At 36.8% G+C, this 23951-nt stretch overlaps 1 protein-coding gene across 1 annotated transcript; it reads left to right on the top strand.

Annotated features, from left to right (window-relative positions):
- The first annotated feature begins 1812 nt into the window (after positions 1–1812).
- ndufa10 (NADH:ubiquinone oxidoreductase subunit A10) lies at positions 1813–22592 on the top strand. The gene is made up of 10 exons (XM_066686986.1): positions 1813–1981; positions 4345–4513; positions 5356–5571; positions 7379–7465; positions 8028–8149; positions 12221–12300; positions 12685–12739; positions 12901–12986; positions 13968–14076; positions 22343–22592. Exons 1-10 carry the CDS (start codon positions 1913–1915, stop codon positions 22409–22411), a joined length of 1062 nt encoding a protein of 353 aa, XP_066543083.1. The 5' UTR covers positions 1813–1912; the 3' UTR covers positions 22412–22592.
- Positions 22593–23951: the final 1359 nt, after the last annotated feature.

The following is a 23951-nucleotide window of genomic DNA, read 5'->3' as shown; positions in this document are numbered from 1 at the left end:
CCCGTATGTGATCTCCCAGTAAGATTTCATTTGATCAGAATTGGTGACTTAAAAGTGTCCGTAGGTGTGTGTGTGTGTGTGTGTGTTGCCCTGTGAAGGACTGGCGCCCCCTCCAGGGTGTATTCCTGCCTTTCGCCCAATAATTCCAGGTAGGCTCTGGACCCACCGCGACCCTGAACTGGATAAGCGGTTACAGATAATGAATGAATGTATAGTGTTTGTTTTATTGCAGTTCTATTTTATATACTTTTATTAGTCAAATACCTAAAATATTTATTTTCCTGTTTGGCCTTTCTCGGTTTAAATAAACCTGACATGGCGATATAGATTGATTAAAAGACCAAAACAATTGGATTTTGCCTTTCCGCCTTGCTAAATGAACAAAAACGAAGGCAAAAAGCGCCATCTGCTGACCAAAGCGAGCCATCTCATTTAGTCCCACTCGTCATCAATAAATCCCTTTAAACCAACCTTTGGTTAACGAGATGCTGAATGTTATTTCCGTGAAAAAAGTCACCTAATTCCTTTAATGTGGCTTTGATATAGTTCTTCTCCTTCACTCCCCGCCTCCTCTTAGCTCTCCACCTGGAAGCCCCGCCCCGCACTTGGTGTGATTGAGATTCCTTAGTTTTATTCTGAAGTTTGGCAGTGTGAATTCCATGGTTGAGACTTTGGAATACTGTGGAAATACTCGGCTAATGTGTGAATATTTCTTAAATAAATTTAATATGGGTTTGTGTGTGTGATTGAGTGAATGAGCGATGCACTGACGTCCTGTCCAGTGTGTGTACCTGCTTTACGTCCAGTAATCCCTGGGTGGGCTCCAGCGTGACTTTGAACAGCATTGGATGGTTTACGAAAATGAACGAATGAATATTTGCTGTATTTTGATTTTTATATTCCGGGTAGCAACTCAGAAAAGAGTTCATTAAAGTGTTTACATATCTGTTTTAAACACACAAGAATAGATTAAAAAAAAAGTTTGAATTATGGACAAGAAACAGTTAATTAATATTTAGACAGGCTACATAACACCACGCAAACATTACAAGACGATGCCAGGGATGAAAATAAAATACAGCGTATAAAATACAAAAAATACATATGCGCTCTTAAAGAATAAGTCTTTTCCACTTACACAATAATATCAAATTTACAACGTAATATTGTTCTTTTATTATATATTTAGTTATATATAGATATGAACATAAATTACAACAAAATACTGACAAGTTGTACACAGGGCGCGTCTCTAATATCTACCTACTCCCTTCAGAGTGCACTTTGTGTTGGTCTATATACTGGCTGGTACTGCATATTGCAAGCCCTTGGGATATAACATTTCCAACAAAGAAACATCTAGGATTCAGCCAAGTGTTTGCAGTTTGTAAATGAATATATAGTACACTATGTATAGAATGCTAAAGTTTCTCTTCTCACAGAGTGAAATTTGTAGGGTGTAAAACGCCATTTGAGATCGAGCCTGCTTTTTTTTTTATTGTTTTCTAATAAATTTTTACATTTTTTTAGTTTCTAAAATACATATTTATAAATATGAATTAAAATTGTTCTACTAATATAATAAAACCAATAACAATATTTATTAGCTTTTATTGAAGTAATCGAACAGAGCCCATAATCGTATATAAAAGTTTATATACTAAGAGCTTTTATAAGCCCAAACTACAATAAATAAATAAATTAATAATCAATATCAAATGTCACAAACAAGCAGCTAATGTCCATATTTTTAAAATAATTTACGAAAAGCGTTTCGATGGCAGATTAATTTTTGCAGCCGCTCACTGATGACGCAGATCTCCGGCGCCGGTGTGGGTTTTAAGGTGGACCGAGGGGGACATCAGAAAAAATTAATTTAATTTTCTCTTTTTTATTTTGTGTGGTTTTGGAGATGGCGCTGCGGGTTGGGCGGCTGTTCGTCGGCACAGTGTTGTTCCGAGCGGGTTCGTCTCCACAACTGGTAAGAAACAACACAAATAAGTGTCTAAACCGAGTTTACATTCAAACCAAGGACACCAATACAGAGAGACTAACTCTCAAGTTTGACCGTCTCATTCGTTCACAAAGAGCACTGTTCACTCAGTGCACTCGCCTTTAAAGAGAGAGTGTGGGTTAAAGTGGGTAGAGAATCTCAGGATTAAAACAAAGCTCATTTTTGGCCACTGTTATTTGACATTGTGGATAGTTTCCTCCATGTTGATAACGACAGAGGTAGTTAGTTAATTTTGTATTAGATAGTTGTGATAATCGAAAGAAACAGGTCTTAGAACAAGATACATCCCCCAGACGTTTAACCACAGGCGAATATTAGTGAAAAAATTTCATTAAACCTGCTTAGTGACAATATTACATTTGAGTCAGTGGTGTACCTACTCACTGAATCAGTGAGTCGATTCTAAACAAAATGATTCAGTTGACCGTTGGTTCTACAAAACACACAAATAGAAAACGCAGATTACTTGTGTATTAACTATATGACATTACAGTTGAATAATAAAATATGTACACACACATATATATACATTATATTTAGCTTTTATTTATGAGCCACATTTTTTCTTGTGTAATATATTTCTGAAAGTACAGACCATTTTAGAGTGGAGACCCAGCATTACCTAAATTATTGCTTTTCTGAAATTCTTAAATCTGTTACAGGTCATTGTTTTGTAAGCACAATTATATCCATACCAATGTAGTTTTGATTACATTATACATGAATACAATTTGTATACTTTATATAGGAATTAGGGCTGTGCCATATCGTATCATGCACAATAATATCGCAAAGAGTTTTCAAACAATAAAAATAATATGATAATTGTGATATTCTGACTTGTTTATGTAACAACGTCATGCAGTTGCATGTAATACGGCATACATTCATTACGTGAGTCATTCAGCATAGTGACAGGTACGGTGGAAATTTGCTTCAAAGAATTTGCTCCAAAAGAACAGTGACTTCAATCGTGTGCAGGTAGTGTGGAAATAAAATATGAATATTCTATAAACATATTTTACAATGTTGGACCCTTAGTAAATTTTGGTTATTTACAAAATAAGCAAATGCTTATACATTTATTTGTTGTTCCTTCTGAATGTTTGAAATTGTTAGATTTGTATGAAAATATAATATTATATATAATAATTCAAATAAGAAATATATTGTTAATTGAAATAATATTAATATAACATTTATTTTGTTGCAATACTGTGTTCTGGAACTTAATAAAATTATTTTTCAGTGTATTTTCATATCGTCAAAAATATCATTATCGCCAAAATACCCTGAAATATCATGATTATTTTAGAACCATATTGCTCCACCCCTAATAGGAATTCATTACCATGGTCTTCATGAGAGATCTTTAATAAAGAGATATTTTTATGGCCTGTATTGGTTTGGTAACCGAAATAGCTATAGCTACAATATGCAATGATAATGGAGGACCATCCATTACCTTTGATATGATTTGGAGTAGCATGTGTTTATTCACTAATCAGCCAACGTCATTGCCAGACCTCAGTAATGTTTGAGACTGAATGCAATCCAATTAACAGCATTGTTCTAAAACCTACTGTAAAGCCTTCCTAGAAGAGCAGTGGTCGACATGGCAGTGACACTGAAATAAATTTCCTATTACTCTCTGTGATTTTGGAAGCAATCTTGGATGAGCAGAACTGCTGTGCTGCTCTTTCTTACTCCATTTTTATGCCTAAATTGAAGTGCCCTCCAAGCTTTGGGCTGTGGAGAGTTGGAACATGTGATGGGGCTCTAGTTCGTGCCTGTGGGATGAGTAGGAGAGTGTTTGTCTACCATTAGTAAATCATTAAGGTCCTTATGCTTTGAAATCCTCTCAGTAATTTCTGTATCTATCAGTAATTCAGTAACTTATTTATTGCTATGGCTGGACAATACTTCAGTATCTGTTTATATCACAATATAAAGTTTCAACAGCAATGATATGATTCTTTAACACATTTTCAATTTTTAAATATACATTGTTTACAGCATCTGTCACTGACTGACCTTCATTACAGGGCGCTGCTGTCAGTTCATTGCCCTTAATTTTAAAGTTAGTTTAGAGATGTTAATATTGACAAAGCCAAGAGTTTTATGTTTGATGGTAATCTCATGTTTTCCTTGTTGTTCTTAACAGATTTGTGTTTTTTATACTGTTCATATTAATAATTATTTTTTGAATATTGTATTGTCCTTACATTCAGAAATATATCATGATATAAATTTTGCCTTATCATTAAGCCCTATTTCTTGCTGTTGGAGTAGGGATTACTTGTAAACAGAATGTAACTCATTCTTTGAAGGCTGGAGTCCACACATCTGCAGTGAGAAATCTTCGATATGGCTGGTGGGCTTATGCTCTGGGTGAGAGAACAACTCCCAGGTTCAAAGAAAACAGCAAAATCTTCAGCATAGATGGGAACCTGGCATCTGGAAAGGGAGCGCTGGCACAAAAACTGGCTGATCGTCTGGGTATTTAAATTCCATTACATTTATTCTTCATTACAAATGCCATAAAGCAATGTTAGGCTATATTTGTACTCTAAAATTGAATCACCAAAATCATTGTGAAATCATAGGGAGAATAGATCCCTCCGTCGTTGCTACTGTAGGCTCAGCACTTTAGAAACCTCACTATGTAACTTTTGGAGGTGGACAGAAAAACAAACCTTTGTTTTGGTGACTACTGGATTTAGACTCATGTTTAACTTTCTTACAGTTCATATTAATAATCTATCTTTACATTTTATTTCCTCAATTCTTTAATACTGGGCGGCACGGTGGCGCAGCAGGTAGTGTCGCAGTCACACAGCTCCAGGGACCTGGAGGTTGTGGGTTCGATTCCCCGCGCCAGGTGACTGTCTGTGTGGAGTTGGTGTGTTCTCCCTGTGTCTGCGTGGGTTTCCTCCCACAGTCCAAAAACACACGTTGGTAGGTGGATTGGCGACTTAAAAGTGTCCGTATGTGTGTGTGTGTGTCTGTGTTGCCCTGTGAAGGATTGGCCGTCTCTCCAGGGTGTATTACTGCCTTACGCCCAATGATTCCAGGTAGGCTCTGGACCCCCGCGACCCTGAATTGGATAAGCGGTTATAAATAATGGATGGACTTCTTTAATACTTTGAATAAAACAGTTTTTGATTTCATAGACTTTGGCTGCTTTTGTAAAGGTGATGTTATTCTTTTGCTCCAGCTTGTCTACAGCCTTGAGAAAAGCTAAAACTTTGATTCATACCATGTGTTGGGAGAAATGTTAGATTTTTGTGATGTGAGATGTTTTTTTCCCATCTCACTGTCTCACATACTTGTGTCTCTAGGGATGCTCTACATGCCTGAGCCTGATGTGCATTACCTCGATAAAATGACCGGAGAGAAGGCCCTTCTGGACTCAGCTTTTAATGGAAACTGCAGTTTGGAGAAGTTCTATGTGGATCCCAAAGCTAACGATGGTAACTCGTATCGGTTGCAGAGCTGGATGTACCTGATGAGGCTCCTGCAGTACTCTGATGCCATCGAGCATCTTCTTACCACAGGTAAATAAAGTTCTTGGTTAATGATACTTAGATTCAGACTTTTGTTATATTAAAATCATTTATGCCATACAACTGTAAATTTTTATCCCTCTGGCGTGGTTAGTTTAGTTTCTCAAAAAATCACACATGTTAAGAGAAAAATATTACATCCAGGGATATTTCATACAGTTGTGGCGTGAGGGAACTTATAGCCACTCTATTCCGCAGCATGAGAAACCCAAATATATAATGTCTTGTTGGATATTTCTCAAAGTGAGATTTCTCTGTTTAGCCAGATGACATAAGCCAAACATTAGACCTGTTCAATAGGACAAGAATTCAGGACATTCCTTTTAAGTCCAAAAGCTTAAAGACCAAAAAAAAAAAAACCTACAAAGGGGCTCAGTAAGATATGTTAAGAATTCTCTCTCTGCTCATGGCCTAAAAAAAAATAAAAATACAGGACCTAGAGGTATTTAGACAGTGAAAAGACATCCGAATGTTGAAAATCATGGAAGAAGATGAGGATATTGGCCTATTTCTGATCTATAGGTGGGTAATATTGATGTGTTTTTGATGTTTAAGATTGCTTAAGGTGGAGCTGTCTGTAAATTTGGGAGACCGCTGACTGCATGAAAGTAAACAGAAACCGTAAGTGCTACAAAACTAAACAACTTGAGTAACAAACAAGTTTCTGTGGTAATTGAAACAGTGAATAAAGACTTACAGACAAGTTAAACTTCAGCCATGTATGAGCAAGAGTGGTTTTCTCCTTAAACATACCGCTTAACTTTAAAGGCTGTCTATGATTGTGGGGAACGTAAGTTCTCTCTGATTTGTTTATGTTCAGAAACTCCAGTGTTTAAGGTGGAGTAGTGTGTTTAAGGATTAACATTACTGTTTGTATGTGGCTGAAGTTGAACATGTAAGTTTTTATTCACTGCTTGAATTACCACAGAAGCTCATCTGTAACTTGAGTTGTTTAATTTTATAGCATTTTTTAAATGGTTTTTCTGTTGAGAGAGGAATCCTAGCATGTCTGACCAAGCTTTTTTACTTATTTACTGACAGTAGGGTTTCATAAATGCATTAGATTGCAAACATAACAGCTAGCAAATGGTGAGGAAACGTTATCTGAGTTTTAAAAGTTTTTTGAATATGACGGGTGGCACAGTGACACACCAGGTAGTGTTAATGTCACACAGCTCCAGGGACCTGGGGTTGTGGGTTCGAGCCTCACTCCAGGTGACTGTCTGTGAGGAGTTTGGTGTGTTCTCCCCATGTCTGCGTGGGTTGCCTCTGGGTGCTCTGATTTCCTTCCATGGCCTAAAAAACCCCACCCAACGTTAGGTGGATTGGCTACTCAAGTGTTTTTTGAACATTGATGTTAATGTTGTATCTGGTGTTATAATGTTAAGCTACTGTTTAGACATAGAAGATGATGTTGCTTCAATTAATTACACAGTTGTAAACTTATATTTGTATTTTATTACCATTTTTTGGGGACGATTATGGGATAGTTGGGGCATGGAAATTCTCCTTTTTCTGAGATGGGGAATGATAGAGAACCACTGAATCTCTGAAAAGATAGATATATAGATATAAGCTTTAGGAAAAAATATTTAAGTTCCATATGAAACCTACTCAAAGGCTCAGTATGTAAACATTTCTCTGTGTTGTAACCCTGTTTTATATGTTTGAAAGTTGGTAAACACAAAAATAAACAGAGACTGAGCTCAGATAGTTGTTGTCTTGTATTTGAATCGAGTGTTGAACTCTTTGTCCCTTGAAAGTGCATAAACGTGTCATCCTTACCCCCCTTTTTTAGGCCAAGGAGTCATCCTGGAACGTTCTCCGTTTAGTGACCAGGTGTTTGTGGACACCATGTTCCAGCAAGGCTACATTAGGAAAGAGTGTAAGTTTGGAGATTTTTGCTCCCTATAAAATGTAGCATTTCAAAAGTAGATTGTGACAGTTGGAAAATGGAGATACCTAAACTCTAATGTCCTTAAAATAAGTTAGCTTCCCAAATAAGGTATCTGTAGTTTAATAAAAAAAATTTACTCATGCTATCAGTTAAGTATGGAGACAGCTGGTATTTGGTCTTCATTATATTGGGCAAAATCTTGACATTTAAGCAGAGACAGAACAAAACGCTGATGTATTTGTTTTTTTATATAGTTTTTGATGTTTTTTTTTTTTTTAATAAACACACACACACATTTATTTTTTAAATTTGAGACCAAAAGCTAGTGTTAAATATACTATAACACACACTCCCTAAATCACCTGAAAATTCAGGAAAGCTGCAAAAATTGACGTTGAAATTTTAGCCCTGTTTGATATTTATATTAAATATACTAATTTTTCTTCTTGGGATATATATTTTCTGTTCAGTTTTAATTTTAGCTAGTTGAAACATTAGTACATAAGTGGAGGTGTATATGTATCTGAAACTGAGTCTTTCTTGTGTTTAGGTGTGGAACATTACAAGGAGATTAAGAACATAAGCATCTGTGAGTTCTTGGCCCCACATCTCGTCATCTATGTTGATTGTCCTGCTGAGGAGGTCCAGAAGAAACTCAAAGCTTCTGGAAAAGTAAGCTTTACATATGTCTGTGACAAAGAAATGCAGCAAGGATTCTAAAATGTATGTGATATGTCACAAATAGAGTATCTAAACTGGAAGTTGTTTAAATTAGCATGTGAGTATGGTTTTGTAGGTAAATAGGAAATTTGTATCTGTGATTTTTAGTGACAAGCGACAAATTGCATTTCAGTTTGCGAACAGACCCATAAGAGCTAAGTTTGGAGAGATGGTAATTAATTGCCTATTGCTGTAATTATATAGTTAGTCTCACTCTGCTAATGTTCCTCTGACTACTGCGGCTATGGCAGAAATGCTTAATGGACTTTTGCCAAAGCTTATAAGCAAGAAAAATGTCCTGAGTGACAAAATATCCTTCTTGTCATCTGTATTGTGACTAATGTAGTGTTGAACTTCACTACTGGCGCATTCATTCAGTTCTGAAGCTCAGGAGCTACTCTGAACACAGCTATGTTAGAGAAAATGATGCAGAGAGAGACGCGGAGAGAAACGCAGAGTGAGTGAGTTTTCGTTTAATGTCAATAAAGTAAATAAAAATGGAACTATTATAGTTTTAATATTGATAGATAGTTTTAATATTGATCCCACAGTCAAAAAACACACGTTAGTAGGTGGATTGGCGACTCAAAAGTGTCCATAGTTGTGAGTGAATGTGTGTGTGTCTGTGTTGCCTTGTGAGGGACTGGCACCCCCTCCAGGGTGTATTCTCACCTTGCGCCCAATGATTCCAGGTAGGCTCTGGACCCACCGCGACCCTGAACTGGATAAGAGGTTACAGATAATGAATGAATGAATAATTGTATATAGCTTTATTTACAACTTTTTTGCAGCTTGACACAAAATATAAATTCACTTTGTTCTCAATTTCCATGGCACATCTACCAAAGGCTGATTATATTTGGCCAATGTAACTTATTTTATTCCAAACTTGAATACCTGAATTTTTTGCTAGATGTTGTGGGTGACTATTTTTAATATTATAAGTTATATCGCAGGAAATCTATTTTTTTTCCGGAATTGTGCAGCTCTAATACAAACATGAGTAAAAAGTGTTGGTAAAATATTATTTTACAAACTGCAATACAAAATTGGCCAGAATCTTTTTTTTTTTTTTTTTTTTTTTTTTTTTTTTTTTTTTTTTTTTTTTTTTTTTTTTGGAAACTACAGGGCTCAGAGCTTTTAGATTTGATCACAAGCAGGACAAACCTGCATATTTCTAGCATTTGTCTGATGTTATTCCTGAACTTCATCCAAAGCAGTCACTTGCTTCACTGAGTCATTTGTGAAACCAATGTGTTTCTTATGCTGCTCCACTTACATGGTGGTATACATTAAGGGTCAGTGTCCAGATGTGTTTCAGGGTGTCCTTGCTTGCCAGATGTTCTGGTGACGGGGGACAGGTTTTGTGTGTTTTTTCTTTTTTAGCAGCCCTAAATGAACTCGACTTATTGCAAAACTTCTCAAAACTTAAATTGGTTTGTTTAAGCATGCAAAACACTAACAATATAAATTCAATCATTAATAAAAAAAAATCAAGCTGTGAGTTGTATTGAACAAGACAAAAGATAAGCTATAAATTAACAGGGATGGAATTAAAGAATACTAATGAGGAGCAGCTGCTGGCAGCATGTTAAACAGACGTTTCTGATTTGTTACTACGCTCATTTCCTTCTGCTAAGCAGAGCTTTGACATATTGATGACTCCAACTCGCAATCATTTGATTAAAAATGTCAGTAATGGGAGATGAAACTTGATTAATCTCTAGCGTGGGTAATTCAGACTGTGGCGGATGCAGCTGTGAGTGACACAAAAATCTGTTGTATTTTAGCATTTTAATGTCATCTTCATTTCATAAACCTTCATTTCAATTTGGCACATTTAACTACAAGTAAGTACATTCTGCTTAATACATCACCGCATTCTCCGTATCATGGACAATTGGGAAAAACCCATGGCCTGTGTGTTTTCAGTCCCTGCTGTGGAAGTCACCATACACTTAATATCTGAGTTTAAGGACGTCTCTTATAAATAAATTAATTAAAGACGTGGATTGTTGTGTTTGCACAGCTTGTATTACTTTCAAAGTGAAATTGTGTTTTATACAGTAAATTTACATTCTACCAACAACATCCAAGCCTTTCTAGAAGAAGAAAAGTGTGGAGTAAATACCTTTTTAACAAGGTCTCATCACTAGTTTCCTCTGAACAGGCATCAGAACATTTTAACTGTTGGATCAGTGGCAGTTTTACTCAGAAGCTAAAGATTAATTGTACTTATGCATCTGATGTCTTGGCAAGTTTATTTTCCAGGGCTTTTGAACAAAGTCCAAAGAAAAAATCAGTTGCATCGCTGAGTCACTTAGGAAACCAGTGTGTTTCATGTGCTTTTATAAGACAGATAGTTTTATTTACATGGACAGTGGTAAGGGTCCAGATGTTTTTTGGGGCTTGTCAGATGCTCTAATGTTATTGTGGGTTTAAAAAAAAGAAGCAAAACAAAAAAAAAAAAACTGTTCTACTGCCTTTTTTAATAGCACTTTTCCACTGGCTGGAACCTACATGACTCTCTTGCATTTCCACTGGCCAAATCTGGTACCTGGTCCCTGGAACCAGGTAGGTTTTCAGTCCCAGCTCCCCCAGAGTTCCAGTTGTGCCGAGTAGGTACTAAATGGTGACGTGTAAACCCTGCAAAGCACTGATTGGCCAGAGCCATGTCAATAACCACAAAATGCATAGCTCATTTAAATCCAACACAAACTCGCTGCTTGTAAAAGCTCTTAAGTTGCTGCAGGTTTCACGTTTATTTTTGTCGGTCTCACAGCAGCAGCTTGTGAATTTACCTCGAGGTGCTTTGAAGAGGTTTATATGCTCCTTGGGCTGATGGCCGATGAAAATTTCCAGTGAAAGCCAAATGTGCAACTAGTAAAACTGATCTGTGGGAACTGGGGTGCAGAGTCTTGTTTAGTCCAAAAAAACAAAAACAACAGGTGAATATATGATGAGTAAACAGCGCTTGAATTTACTACCGCCATTGTTATGGTTTTCAAAAACAGCGATTCCTGAGAGACGGGTTTTTTTTTGCTGGAGAACCCTGACAGTGGAAAAGCGACAAGCTTTAAGTGTGTTGAGTCATGTAGAGCCAGACCCATGTAGTGGAAAAGCACCATTAGTGGCCATTAGCATTGCAACTTACGACTTAAATGTGAACTATTTCATGTTATGGTCACATAATTGTAATTAAAAATGCTAACGTTTTACTCTTTTGTCATTTTATGGTAATTGTTGCATGATATCAAAAAAACCAATAGTCATTTTATTAAAAAAAATAAATAAATAAAACTAAAAATGAAATATTACATTCACGATTGCTAACATTGAAATCACCATTTTTTAAATAATCTAAAACAAAACTCCCTCATACTTTTGGATACAGTATAATCCCTAATAACAGAACAAATCAATGCACATATGTTTGCAGCAATTTTTCCTTGATAGAACTTCATAGATGCCATTTTTGTGCTACTTAATTTTTAGGTTATATTTTGGTGTATGTTGTTTATATTGTTATATAAAATGACATTTTTTTAAATATCAAAAGAGGGGGAGAATGTTTACATTTTGAATGTACAATTAAACAGTACACCAAAAAAATTTTAAAAGTTATTTGTGCACCTATTATTCTCATTTATAGATAGTGTGTATGTGTGTGTTTTTCTTCTAAATGAGCTACTGCATTTTATTAAAACTTCTGAATGTTGAAGGTACAGTTTGGGTCAGTTCTTAAACTGAGATTCATTAGAAATATGTAGATGGTGTGTGTGTGTGTGTGCGTGCGTGCATTACATGCTGACAATTGCATTGCTCCTCAGTCTAGTTTAGACTGATAACTTATTTGTGACTCCGCTGTGGTTTGATTGTGACTCAGAGAAAGTTCTATTGACTGTATTTGAGTTTGAAACCAAATTTCACACCTGACTAAAATTCTAATACAGTTAAAATGTTTAGGTTTTAACAGGGTTCTTGTAAAATGTATTTTATTTTATTTTCTCTCCGTTTCTTCAGCCATATCTCCAGAACGTACCCATCTCATACCTTCAAACCATTGAGACGTCATACAAGAAGAGTTTCCTGCCCAAGATCAGGTAAAGAAACGTGGTTTCTTCTTCCACTTTTAGGCAAACTGAGAAGTGTTAAATCTCGTTGTGTTTTATTTAGCAGTAAACCTGTAGTTCATATGACCCAGATTTAATTATATAGCATTCTGTATGGAACTTCTATGAAAGGAGTATGTAGTCCTAAACATACTGAGTAACTAATATACTGTATATATAACATAAGGAAGGTTTTCAGACTGAACAGACTTTGATAAAACAATCAAACGTTGTCTGTACGGAACAACTGTGATATAGCACATTAAAAAAAAAGCGCTAGCTATAGTTGCTATTAAACTTTTCAATACCCTGTTCTTCAAATTTTGCATTAATTTTTTTAATGAGTTTATAATACGTGGACTGTGTTTATTTCAGTGAGGAGAGTGAAGTTCTCACTTATGATACAACACAAGCCCACGATATTGAGAAGGTAATGACTACCTAACTAAAGTTGTGACTGATCAGTCAAACAGAAGGCTTATTGATTCACCATTCAGAAATTTTATACTCAATATTACACAGGCAAATCTTGTATTTGCTTGCACATGGTGTTGATGCCTGGATTTAAAAGTCTTGATCTTTTTCCCTTAGATTGCAGAGGATATTGAATACCTGAAGTTTGAGAAAGGTCGGTGGGTAGAGCAGGATGATGTCACCTTCCATCACATGAGAATGCTGTGAGTGTATTTTAGGAACTTTTAACTGTGTTTTTGTAAATTCAAGGCAAAAGATCAGCCTCAGTCATTGACAGATGTATCACTTCTTTTTTTTTTATTTATTTATCCCAGAGGGGGAAAATCAATTGCTGTAACAGTTGTAACAAACAGTTGTAATGGAAATAATGGTACCTTTTCCCCTGAGCATGGGTTGATAATGAATGATTATGTTTTCAGCTTTACCGCATAATATTATGAATTCAACCTGATGGATTTTGGAGTCATTTTATTACCTCTAAAAAAAATATATGGTGTTGTAGGTAGAACAAATACTCTATTGTACAGAAGTTAGCCAAGTTATCAAAAGGATTAAATAATACTATCACCAAAGCTGTATGTGGTAAAGCTGAAAAAATTATAACAATTATTCATTATCAACCAATGCTCAGTGGAAGGGTACCATTATTGTTATCAACACACAGCTTTCATTAGTTTTATTAGAAAATCCCAAACCTACATGAGTGTTTTATCAACATCTCTGTCATAAAATGTCCATTCTAAGGGCGTTGTACTGCTGAAACCATGAAAGCATTGTGGTTGTGGTCTTTCCTGTGCTGGGAAAATTGAGTCACCTTCTGTTTGAAATGATATTACGGCAAATAGGATCTTCCCAGAGTGCAAGTTTGTGGTTCAATCGACCAAGCACTATCATATCTGTATGCATAATGGCAAGTAAGTGCGGATGGTAAAACCAAAACACTTCAGGAAAGTTATGAAACTGATCTTCTATTTGTTTCACAGACAGTGGTGCAGTGCGTCTGTATAATATAGGTGTTCGTTAGTCAGACTTCCTGATAGCACCAAGGGTTTCAAACAGTTTACATAGTAGTATGAGATGTGATAAATGTTAAAATGCCATAATTCCCAATTAAGATGAGGCATGAACCTTGTTGTGACCAACCTTAATGATTTGTTTTTGTTATTGTTTTTTTTTTACTCTAGGGTGGAAGATAAACAGAGGGTAGCCAATATGACAACAATCGCAAGATATATCCCAGAAGTCACCATTGGTGCTCATGAGTTTGACAAAAGCTACTACTCCTTCAAATCTGTAAGTACACAGCCATCATCCACAATTCTGAATGACTGGTAGCTGTCAATTCATTTTATGTCTTAATATATTTTTAATACAAATTTGGAAATAGAACACATGCATTTGCAATGGAGCACATGTGCATTGTCTTTAAATGACATTGAAAATGTACTGGTCGGTATATGCTGTGAATTTTTCTCAGAAGCCCTTGTTAATTGGGGCACTTATTTTGGCTTGGACTTTACAGTCAACTACCTTTTTAAAAAAAATTTCTTGCTTGTCAACATGGGTGCTTTTGCAGCTTTTCTTTTGAGACACCAAGCTTTAGCTTGCATTTCACATATTTCTTCTGACCTGCTTCATTATTTTTTCAGAAATATTTTTTTTGCCCATTATTAAGCTTTGCTTAATTCTGAACACCAACAGCTTCTGTGTGCAAACTGAAATTACTTGGTTTGCTAAAAGAGCAGGGGGAAGTTAGGGAACTTATGCAACACTAATTCACGGCCAGTTAGGGATTAATTTGGAGCATCTGTTCTAAATAATAAAAGGATATATGGACATGCAGCCAAAAATACATGGATGCATAATCTGCATTAATTCATACAATACACTGTAAAATAATGCATATAATAAAAAAATAAAATAAAATGCACACAAAGTGAAGTTTGCAAGATTAAGCCTTTAAACCAAATACAGGAAGACTAAATGTCCATTACTTATTTGAAATTCCTCCAAATGTTGAAGTAATAGTTTTTTCAGACATTACACCAGTGATTTGGAGCACATTAATGTGTCCTGGTTTTGTGATCTTATTACTTTTTGAGTAGACATTTTTGCTTGAACTAACTCTGAATATTAGTGAATCTGCCTTTTAATCTGTTTGCTGTCTCCTGAGTTGATTTCCCTCATGGATCACTGTGAGAGATGTTAGTAGGTTTGGGCAGTATAACAGTAACACCATATACTGCGGTATTTAAAAATGTGTACAGTATCTCCAAAATGAGTGCGGTATTTCAAATTACTGTTCTGTGTCTTTAAGTCCAAGGCTAGAGTTCATTCATGTGTATTAAAGAGAGTCAATTGAGGGGGCGCTGTGGGAGCTCACTTACTGATGATGTCATATTGAATATGGGTGGGGGGAAAAAACACAAGCCCACTAGCCTATTGCAGTTGGAAGTTTAGCGCTGAGTTTGGGTTAAAAGAGAGAGGAATAAAGCTGAAAACAGGGGATGGACTGTGCTGTGCTGAAATGTACAGTGCGAAAACCCTTCACTCGACTTTGTACTCACAGATTTAATGCTCACGCAGCTTGTGCTCATGTACCCCTGTCCCCATTGTAATACCATGTACAGTGTTAATATTTTGAGAAGGTATGATGGTATGAAAAATGTAGATACCGCTCATCCCTAGATGTTGAGTCCTAGCTATGTGTGTGTGTGTGTGTGTGTGTGTGTGTGTGTGTGTGTCAGGGAGGTGGAAGAGGAGAGAGGTGATCACCTATGTTAACTCTCTGACATTTCTGTATGGTTATATATGCTAATATGCTCAAGGCTGTTGGAGCAATTGGAGCAGAAACAGTAGGTTCCACAGTCCTTGAAAATCCTTGGAAGTTAATTTGCAGGAAGAAGGACCGAAAGAGTTTTGGAAAATGGATAAGGATTTGTGAAAGCACTACAACCATGAAGGATCCTTTACACTGTGAGGCGTAAAAATCTGGCTCTGTAGTCGTAACGTTCCATATTTATTTATTTATTTTCCTTTTATTCTTTAGTCATGTAAATAATAAAAAAAAACAACATGAAAAACAGCATTGTTTCCCCTAAAGAGTTTAATAGCGACTGTCTTGGTTTGTTTTTGATATTGTAGGACATATAAAAGCCCCTCAACTTCTCCTTCAGCAATGTTTGACCTTTTCAGGGGCTAGTAAAAACCATTAGTAATGAAAGAGCTGAAATGTAGCATATTTTTAAGATCTTGATTACTAAAGCCTATTCACCTCTAGTGAAAAAAGTAGAACCACATTCAAGATTCTTTGTAACCCCACGTAGCTTACAAACATACACAGTAAAAAAAAAATTTAGTGAATTCTAGGCTATAGTAAACAATGAGACATATGACATGGCTCTACGCTTCAGTGGTATGATGGTAAAAATATATACTGTGGTACTGCAAAAAAATTGCTGGTAGTTGAAAGTGATGACAGAAAACAAAAATGATAACATGACAAATTTCTGTTCCATATCTGTCTAGTAAACTGCCAACTTCAGGCAGATTCAAATTGCATTGATACATGGGCATACGTAACTTTAAAACAAGAGCACTCCAACAGTAACAACCCTCTCCTAGCCAAATTTTGCTAGCGAAATTGAACGTATACTGCAGTGATGCTTGACAACAGTATGACAATGTGATAAAACATTATAACTTAATAATATGATGGTATGCACTTTATGGTTCCATGGATTTTATGTTCTGGGTCGTACACGACACCTGTTGATATGCGAGGCAGTACTTAACTTTAACTCAGTTAAACCATCCATCAGTCCTTGTGCTTAACGCCAAGCTTCAGATAGGGCTTCAAATAGGTTATTTTGTGATTCTTTTAGCTCCAAAGTGTTAATATTATTTACATATTTAACAGACATTGTGTAATCAAATGGTGATAATTGTTGCATTTCTGGTAATGGAAATATTTTCACTGAAGTAGGTTACTCCTAGTTACTAAGCAACATGTTCTGTTGAAAATATCTTGGCCTCTGTCATTGTAGTAATGGTGCTGACTTTAGCTCACATTCCTTGAGAAAAGATTGAGAGAAGAATCCCTAACAAATGGCATTTGTTCAATATTTTGTAAGTGATTTGGTACTGTCATCTCGCCTGAAAATATTCACACCTGACCTTTAAGCTCACGCTTAGAGAAAGGCTTTTCCCTCGCAGTGACTAGGAGCGTAAATTACGTTATTGGAGGTTTCCGACTGACATTTTATTCAGTGCTGTACTTTACTGTAGCGTGCGAAGGAGAGCTGAGGAAATATGAAATCCAACACTTTATTCCTGGGCTCTGGTCGGCCGGCCAGTCATGATTTGGCTTAGCTCATAAACATGCCGTAAATACCAATGCAATGGAGATTCCATGCCCACCAGAATCCTTTGAGTAAAATGTGACCTTGATTCTTTAATGAATCTCTTGCTTAATAGGTGTCTAAGGTAGTTCTGCATGTCGATATCTTTTGGCTTCCTCTTTATAAAACATCTAATTATGATATATAAAGAATATGTACAATTATTTATTATTTTTTAATAAAAAAATTTTCAATTTTTATTTTAAAATGTTTTAAACTAACCTGCTTTTAATATGGCTTTTAATATGGCAAATGCTGTTGTATTGCAGAAGCAAAAAATCTCCAGCCTGGCAAAGGCTGTGCGATAACGACACAATTTTGTGAAGCAGATATTGAAGCAGTACTTTCTCTCTCTGATCAATATGTAAGGTGATGCCTAACTTCCTGTAGAGCAGCAATGTATAAGAATATAGTTTCTTTCAAAGAAAGAAGACTATTCATGTAAATGCCATCAACTGATTACTTATTTTTTACTGCTTACAGTCATGCTTCAAGTCCGACTAACTGTGATAAATGCTGTATATGTCAGCATTTATTTTTTGACTGTATGTAAGATGACTCATGCTTTGGATGTGTATGTTTTGTTTGCCATCACCATTTTCTTGTTTCAATAAGGTCACATTCTGATGTTTCTGACACTGACTTTGGTGCATTGCATCTTGGCTTTCAGCTGCTTGGCAGTACATCTTGCCAGCTATAAATGGACTAACATACATTCTTGTTGAAATTGGGGCATTGCCTAACTCCAAAATAGTCCAAAAAGCAATAGATGAACAGTTGGATTCAAATTACCAGTTCATTTGAAGATATCTGGTATAAAATGTGTATTTATGATATCTTGAAGTTTAGAATTTTATTTAAACTATATGTGTAAGCAAATGTCACCTGATAAACAAGTTACAGGACACCCTTTTTATTCATCTGAATACCCCAGCAAGTAATAAGGGGGGCCTATCATTTAGGCTATGTCTAGAACATGGCTGCCTTCTTGAAAGCTGCAATATTGGATCAAGGATCAAGTTTTTCCAATGGTTAGTTGATCATGCAGCATATCAGAACTGTCTCAGAAATTGATTGCCGCAATCTGATTTGCAATATGTCTTGTGGTTCGACCAGACCGTAAATGCAAGATCCAGATTTAATACTGCGTAATACAGAAAATTAACACTTTCCTGTTGTATTGATGTTTATGTCTGAAATCAGTCACATTTTAGCGCCTTCTCTTATTTTTAAAAACAATGTTAACAGTTAATATGCCATACAATACATAAGGGATCCAATGTTAAGAACATGAATATTGAAGATTTGCACTTGGAAGTGCAATAATGGAAAATAAGATTTATCAAACAAGCCAAACAATTATTCCCAAAACAATATATACTGTTTAAATATATCTGCCTATTTACTTATATATCCATTCATTTCGATAAGTGTATAAAGTGTCTTATCTACAGAACTGGGGAGGTGTGCCCCCACCCCCCCACAATGGTATCTTTCTTGATATTGAGAGCATCTTTGTGCTAGTATTGATGTCCACCTGAATTAATCTTTGCTTTAGAATTGCCCATAAATTTTCAACAGGGGTTAGGTCAGGTGAGGAAGCAGTCCTCAGAAGACCCCCTAATAATGCTTTTTCTTGAAACATCCTGAAGTATAGAGGGAAGCGTTGGATGGGAGAACAGGACAATTTCTTGCATGAACATGAGTGTTTTCCATAAAACTATGACCCATCATGGCAAGATCTGTTGCTTCAAGGTGGTGCAATGTCCCTCAGAGTTCAATTTTAAATATTCAACCATCCAAACAAGAGGCAAGAAATTCACCATCAGTGTTAACTGCCCAGAACATGACACCACCTCCTGCCTTGTTAAATCCACACTGAAACAGAATGGGCATTCAGACACTGGTCCATCAGTTTGGTTCATCTAAGGTTGCTTGGCACTTGTCAGTAAATATTACCTTTTGAGAAGTTAGTTTTCATGTTTTTGATTTTATGTTTATTTACATATTTTTAATTATCCTTTTTTAATTGGGAGCATTGTGTTCAGAGTGGACAGTCAGTTTTCATTTTCTCCCAATCCACAGCCTTCAAATATTTTCTTGCTTGTCAACATAGATTTGAGGTTGAGACCCCAGGTTTTAAATTTCATGTTTCTTCTGGCCAGCTTCATTATTTTGCACCAACAACTTTTCCTCTGCTGCTTCCCCCCCCCCAACTTTTAAGCTTTGCTTAGTAATTATAATAAACTGAAAAACTGAAATTACTTGGTTTTTGCTAAAACAGCAAGGGAACTTAGGGAACTTATGTGGTGACACTAATGCAGGGCCAATTATGGATTCATTTGGAGCATCTCTGCTTATTAATCTAAGGATATATTGACAACTAGCCGGAAAAAAAACATTCTTCACAAACTGTAATGCACACAAGTCTGGCTTGCTAGATTTTAAAACAAAAGCAAGAAGACCATGTACATTTGAACTAAAAAAATAACTAAATTAAAAAATTCACCAGCGCTGTCATTGTAAAATAATTTTCAGAACAGTAATTAAAATGGCTGACTTTGCTGTGTTATACCAAGCTTGGATTTGATGTTTTGTGTTTCGTTTTATCAAAAACACTTAGCTCCATAGTGCCAGAGATTTGGGTAATGGATATTTTTGCTTCAGTCAATACGCTCACCAATAATGACTGTCTGTTGTCCTGCCTTTGGTCTTGTAAATGTTACATCCTCTTTGCCTGCCTGCACAATACAGCCATTTCTTGAGTAAACACTATCAAGACTTGAGCTGAGTGGCCTGGGACAGATGAAGAAAGGCTGGATTGTGAAGGCAGCTCGCCAGTAGGCTCTTACTGGGTGACAGTAGCAATTTAGAAGCGGCTGTTCCTTGGCTCCAATTCAAGAGTCTTTGTCTAGATGGCCCTGTCAGTGGACGTTCCCCACTGAGAAAGCGTCTTACTGTAAGACCGGCCTTAATCTAGGTTGGCAAAACTCTTGCCGAGAAGCCATTCGTCTTCCCTTCGTACAGCGCTTAGAAAGAGATGAAAGCCATTGTAAACTGCCCCGAGTTCCAAGGAAAAGAGTTCATCTGCTTTCATTAGGAGACTGCTGAGCCTGTGCGGCCTCTGTGGGACTTTAATTCACCCTCTATCTGTCTTGTGAATGTTCTCCTGGCTTCTCTTGTGCTAGAGCAAGTTGAAGCAGAGCCGAACTAATATAATTTTTTTCCCTTCAGTATCTTCTTTCTTGTGATCACGAGCATTAGATACATTAGCTTCATTCACTTTTTCTGAATTCTATGTTTTGACTAGGGATTCCTCCATATTTTACGGCAGTTACAACCTCTGCACTTTTGGAAAGGCTGTGTATTAGATGTTGAAGCATTGTTGATTTTGTTGCAGTCAGCCCAGAGCACCATAGAGGTATTGATATTGAACAATTAGTTCTGGATTGTAAAGGCCACACAAAGGCCTCCTAAAGCTATTGAAAGCTATTGGTGCTTATTAACTGCTCCACAGGTCTAAGTTGGTTACATTTTATAACCCTGTAGCTAACACAACATTGGGCATGATGGCTGCTCTTGCATCCCATTCTATTTCATTTGCAATTGTACATGTCAACATTGAGCACACCTCAAAGTAGCGGAATCCACTAATTAGTTGCTTTTTTGAACAGTTGGACATTTTTTGAACCTGTGTTTTTTTCACCTGATTTAGAAGGGGCATTTGAGAGGTGACATTCTCTTGACTTGTTTTGTTTTATATTACCACTTCTAACAGTCAATAGAATCCATATATTTCCTATATATTTTACCACATAAATACATATATCAAACTAGCTTTTGTTGTAGATTCTTCGGTTCTCCCCCACCCCCCTGTGCTTTGATGAAGCTCCGCATAAACTTGACATTTTCTGTAGCAGCTTCATGAGAAACCATCTGGTAGGATTTTACTGAGAGAATTTTGAAGTACTTCCTCATACGCACAAGCATATACTTCACTATTGACCTACATCTCAAGTATTTAAACAAGATTAAATTAAGATGTGGGCCTGGGGTTCTTTTCACTTTTACATGCGCTGCTCTGTGATTTTATTCCTGTCTGGATCTGCAGTTTGTCTTCCTTCTCTCCCGATGAAATTAAAAGCCACGTTACCTGGTTTCTCTGCTTGTCTGGACACACATTTTCATGATTTAAGTGGGGGTATAGGTGAAGGGCAGGGTGTTTCTTTTTTTAAAAAATATCTCCCAGTATACATGTGTATAATAAAACTTTCATGAATCACGAAATGTTGGATGCTTTGGAAGTCTCTCAACCACCCTCCCGGAACATTATGGCAACTACAGGTATTAAGAATGAATTTTATATTCACGTATGCACAATAAATAAAATTCCATTTAAAAACAATATCAATTTCCACCCACTAGTTCTTTTCTCAGTCACACAATGCCACTCGGGTGATGCTGGGAGGGTGAAGGCTAACATGGTGTTTTGAGACTCTTCAACACATTTGGAGGAGAATGTGGACTACCCAAATCTGTTGCTCCACTCAGGATCCCTTTCTGTTGTGGTGGTTTTATGGTTATTAAATGCAACTTTTTTTCTGAGGACACACACACATGCACCCAGTAAACATTTGCCTAATAAAGTACTATACATTCAAATTGGGCTTCACACAAAATTCAACAATATTAGTGTCAGTCTAAGGATCTTTAAAGCTTTAAATAAGTCATTATACCTTTTCTCTCTTCACCGTGTTGTTAAATACAGCTGTTTAACAGACCCCTAGTGGATTTTAGAGATTTTGTTCTGAACCTATTTTAAACATGGCCAGCCTCATGCGGGGACCTGCTTTATTGAGTATAACATGGAGCTAAAAAGTCATTTGCTTTTTCGTCTTTATATTAAAAAAATATATTAATAAAACATAAATCATTCTCATGAACATTGTTTATTTTGTTAGTGATAAATTATTTAATGCCCCTTTTTTAAACTATGAAAATCTAACTTTAGACTGATGTTGTGTGTGTGTCCTTATTTCTCTCAGGAAGATTTTGTCCTGTCAGAGAGAACCCTAAGAGAACTTTTGCACAGCCCCATCATTTTCTATTTGTGATTTTTCAGTAGCTGACAGTAATGTCTAAAATTGTTTGTCTTTCAGCTTCCAGGGAAGAGGTACGCAGAGGGTTACAATGAGGACGCAGGAGACAAGGGCATCTGGCTGAAGTGAGACGCTAACCACTGGCTGCTAACCTTCTTGGAGAAGCACCAACACATTTGAGGACGAAGAGCAGCTGTGGAGACTAATCCTTGTTTATCCTACTCCACTAGGCTGTCCACGTCTTCTGGGAAGGGAGATTATATATGAACGTCTGTAAATTAAATTTCAAAATAAACTGTATGTGTTCAAAATGTCACGCATGAATCTTTTTTTCATTGAAGGAATAGTTCAGTACAAAAAAATAGTGCAAATGTCGACTAGATCTTTGAGGATTTGATGGAAGTCATGAAAGCATTAGTGAGGTCAGGTATTGATGTTGGATGGTGCTCCATCACTCCAGAATGCATAAATTCATATCTCTCTTGTCCGCAGTTGGCACAGAGCACCATCCCATTTTATGTCACGCTTTCTTCTAGAGGACATGCAAGCTATGTTTGAAACCATGGATTTTCTGTGTCTACAATGGCTGCATTGTAAAGTATCTTCATTGACAAGTTTCTTGATGTATGGCATAACTGTTTCTGTTCTGTGATTGTATTGGAGATATAAGCAGATGGCATTGAGCCCATATTTTCCATTCCAGAATGAAGGGCCTAGGCGCTGAAGCGACAGCTTATGATACGCAGTGGGGAGTGTTGTGGCAGACGTTGTCAATGGTTTTCTGTCGCTCCCGTGCCTCCCTCTGCCATGATGGAGAGACTGATGGCCGGAAAGAGGCGAAATGTGCCGATGAGCGCTTTCATCTAGTCCTGTTTGCCGCCAGGCAGTGACTAATTGTCCCAATTAAAAGTCACTTTTGAGAAGCGCGATGGAGGAATACTCTTCTCAACTCATTAGCCACCCGAATCCGGCCTTTTCTCGTTAGCACCAGCCCCCAACCCAATCCACTCCACCCCACCTCTCACCATCCACTGAAAAAGATGCTATCTTGGTCCCGTCTGCGGTATATTATGTCGCTCCGGTTTCCAGTAAGACTGTGGCCCCGCCGTTCCAGAAATAGCGGTACGCTTTGCGCCACTAGTGATTAATTCCTGTCTTTTTGTACGCTGGAGAGGTTTCAGATTACCATAATCAACTCCTGATTGCCAGTGCTGATATCTCTCCTGTATTTAAAAAAAAAAAAAAAGAAAAAAGAAAAAAATCCCTGTTTATTCATGAAGCTCTCCAATTACGCTGCAGAAGAAGATCAGGGATGATAAAAATCGCTGAGTCCTCGCATGACTCGTCCAGTCCAATAGCTTTGATCTCTGCATGTCAGGCTTTCTCTCCATCTCTTGTGCAACTTGCATCCCTCCTTATTACTGCACTCGGTGATTGTTCAAAGGCCAGGGAGCAGAGATTAACATAAACAGGGGGCTCACTTCAAAAGGGACTCTGAAACCTGTATCTGATTTCATGGCAATGTCAAGTGGCCCAAGCTGGAGAAGGCCTGCTGCTTCTGGAGCCATGCAATATACTGCACATCAGAAAAGGAAATGGTAAGTAAAATGGTCTCTTGAGGGAAGGAGGCTGCGCTTGTGCATGTTCCATATCCAGCTTTAAAAATAAA

The sequence above is a fragment of the Hoplias malabaricus genome, chromosome 12 (genome assembly GCF_029633855.1).
Source record: "Hoplias malabaricus isolate fHopMal1 chromosome 12, fHopMal1.hap1, whole genome shotgun sequence".
NCBI classification, from domain to species: domain Eukaryota; kingdom Metazoa; phylum Chordata; class Actinopteri; order Characiformes; family Erythrinidae; genus Hoplias; species Hoplias malabaricus.
This window is presented reverse-complemented; position numbering and strand designations above follow the sequence as displayed.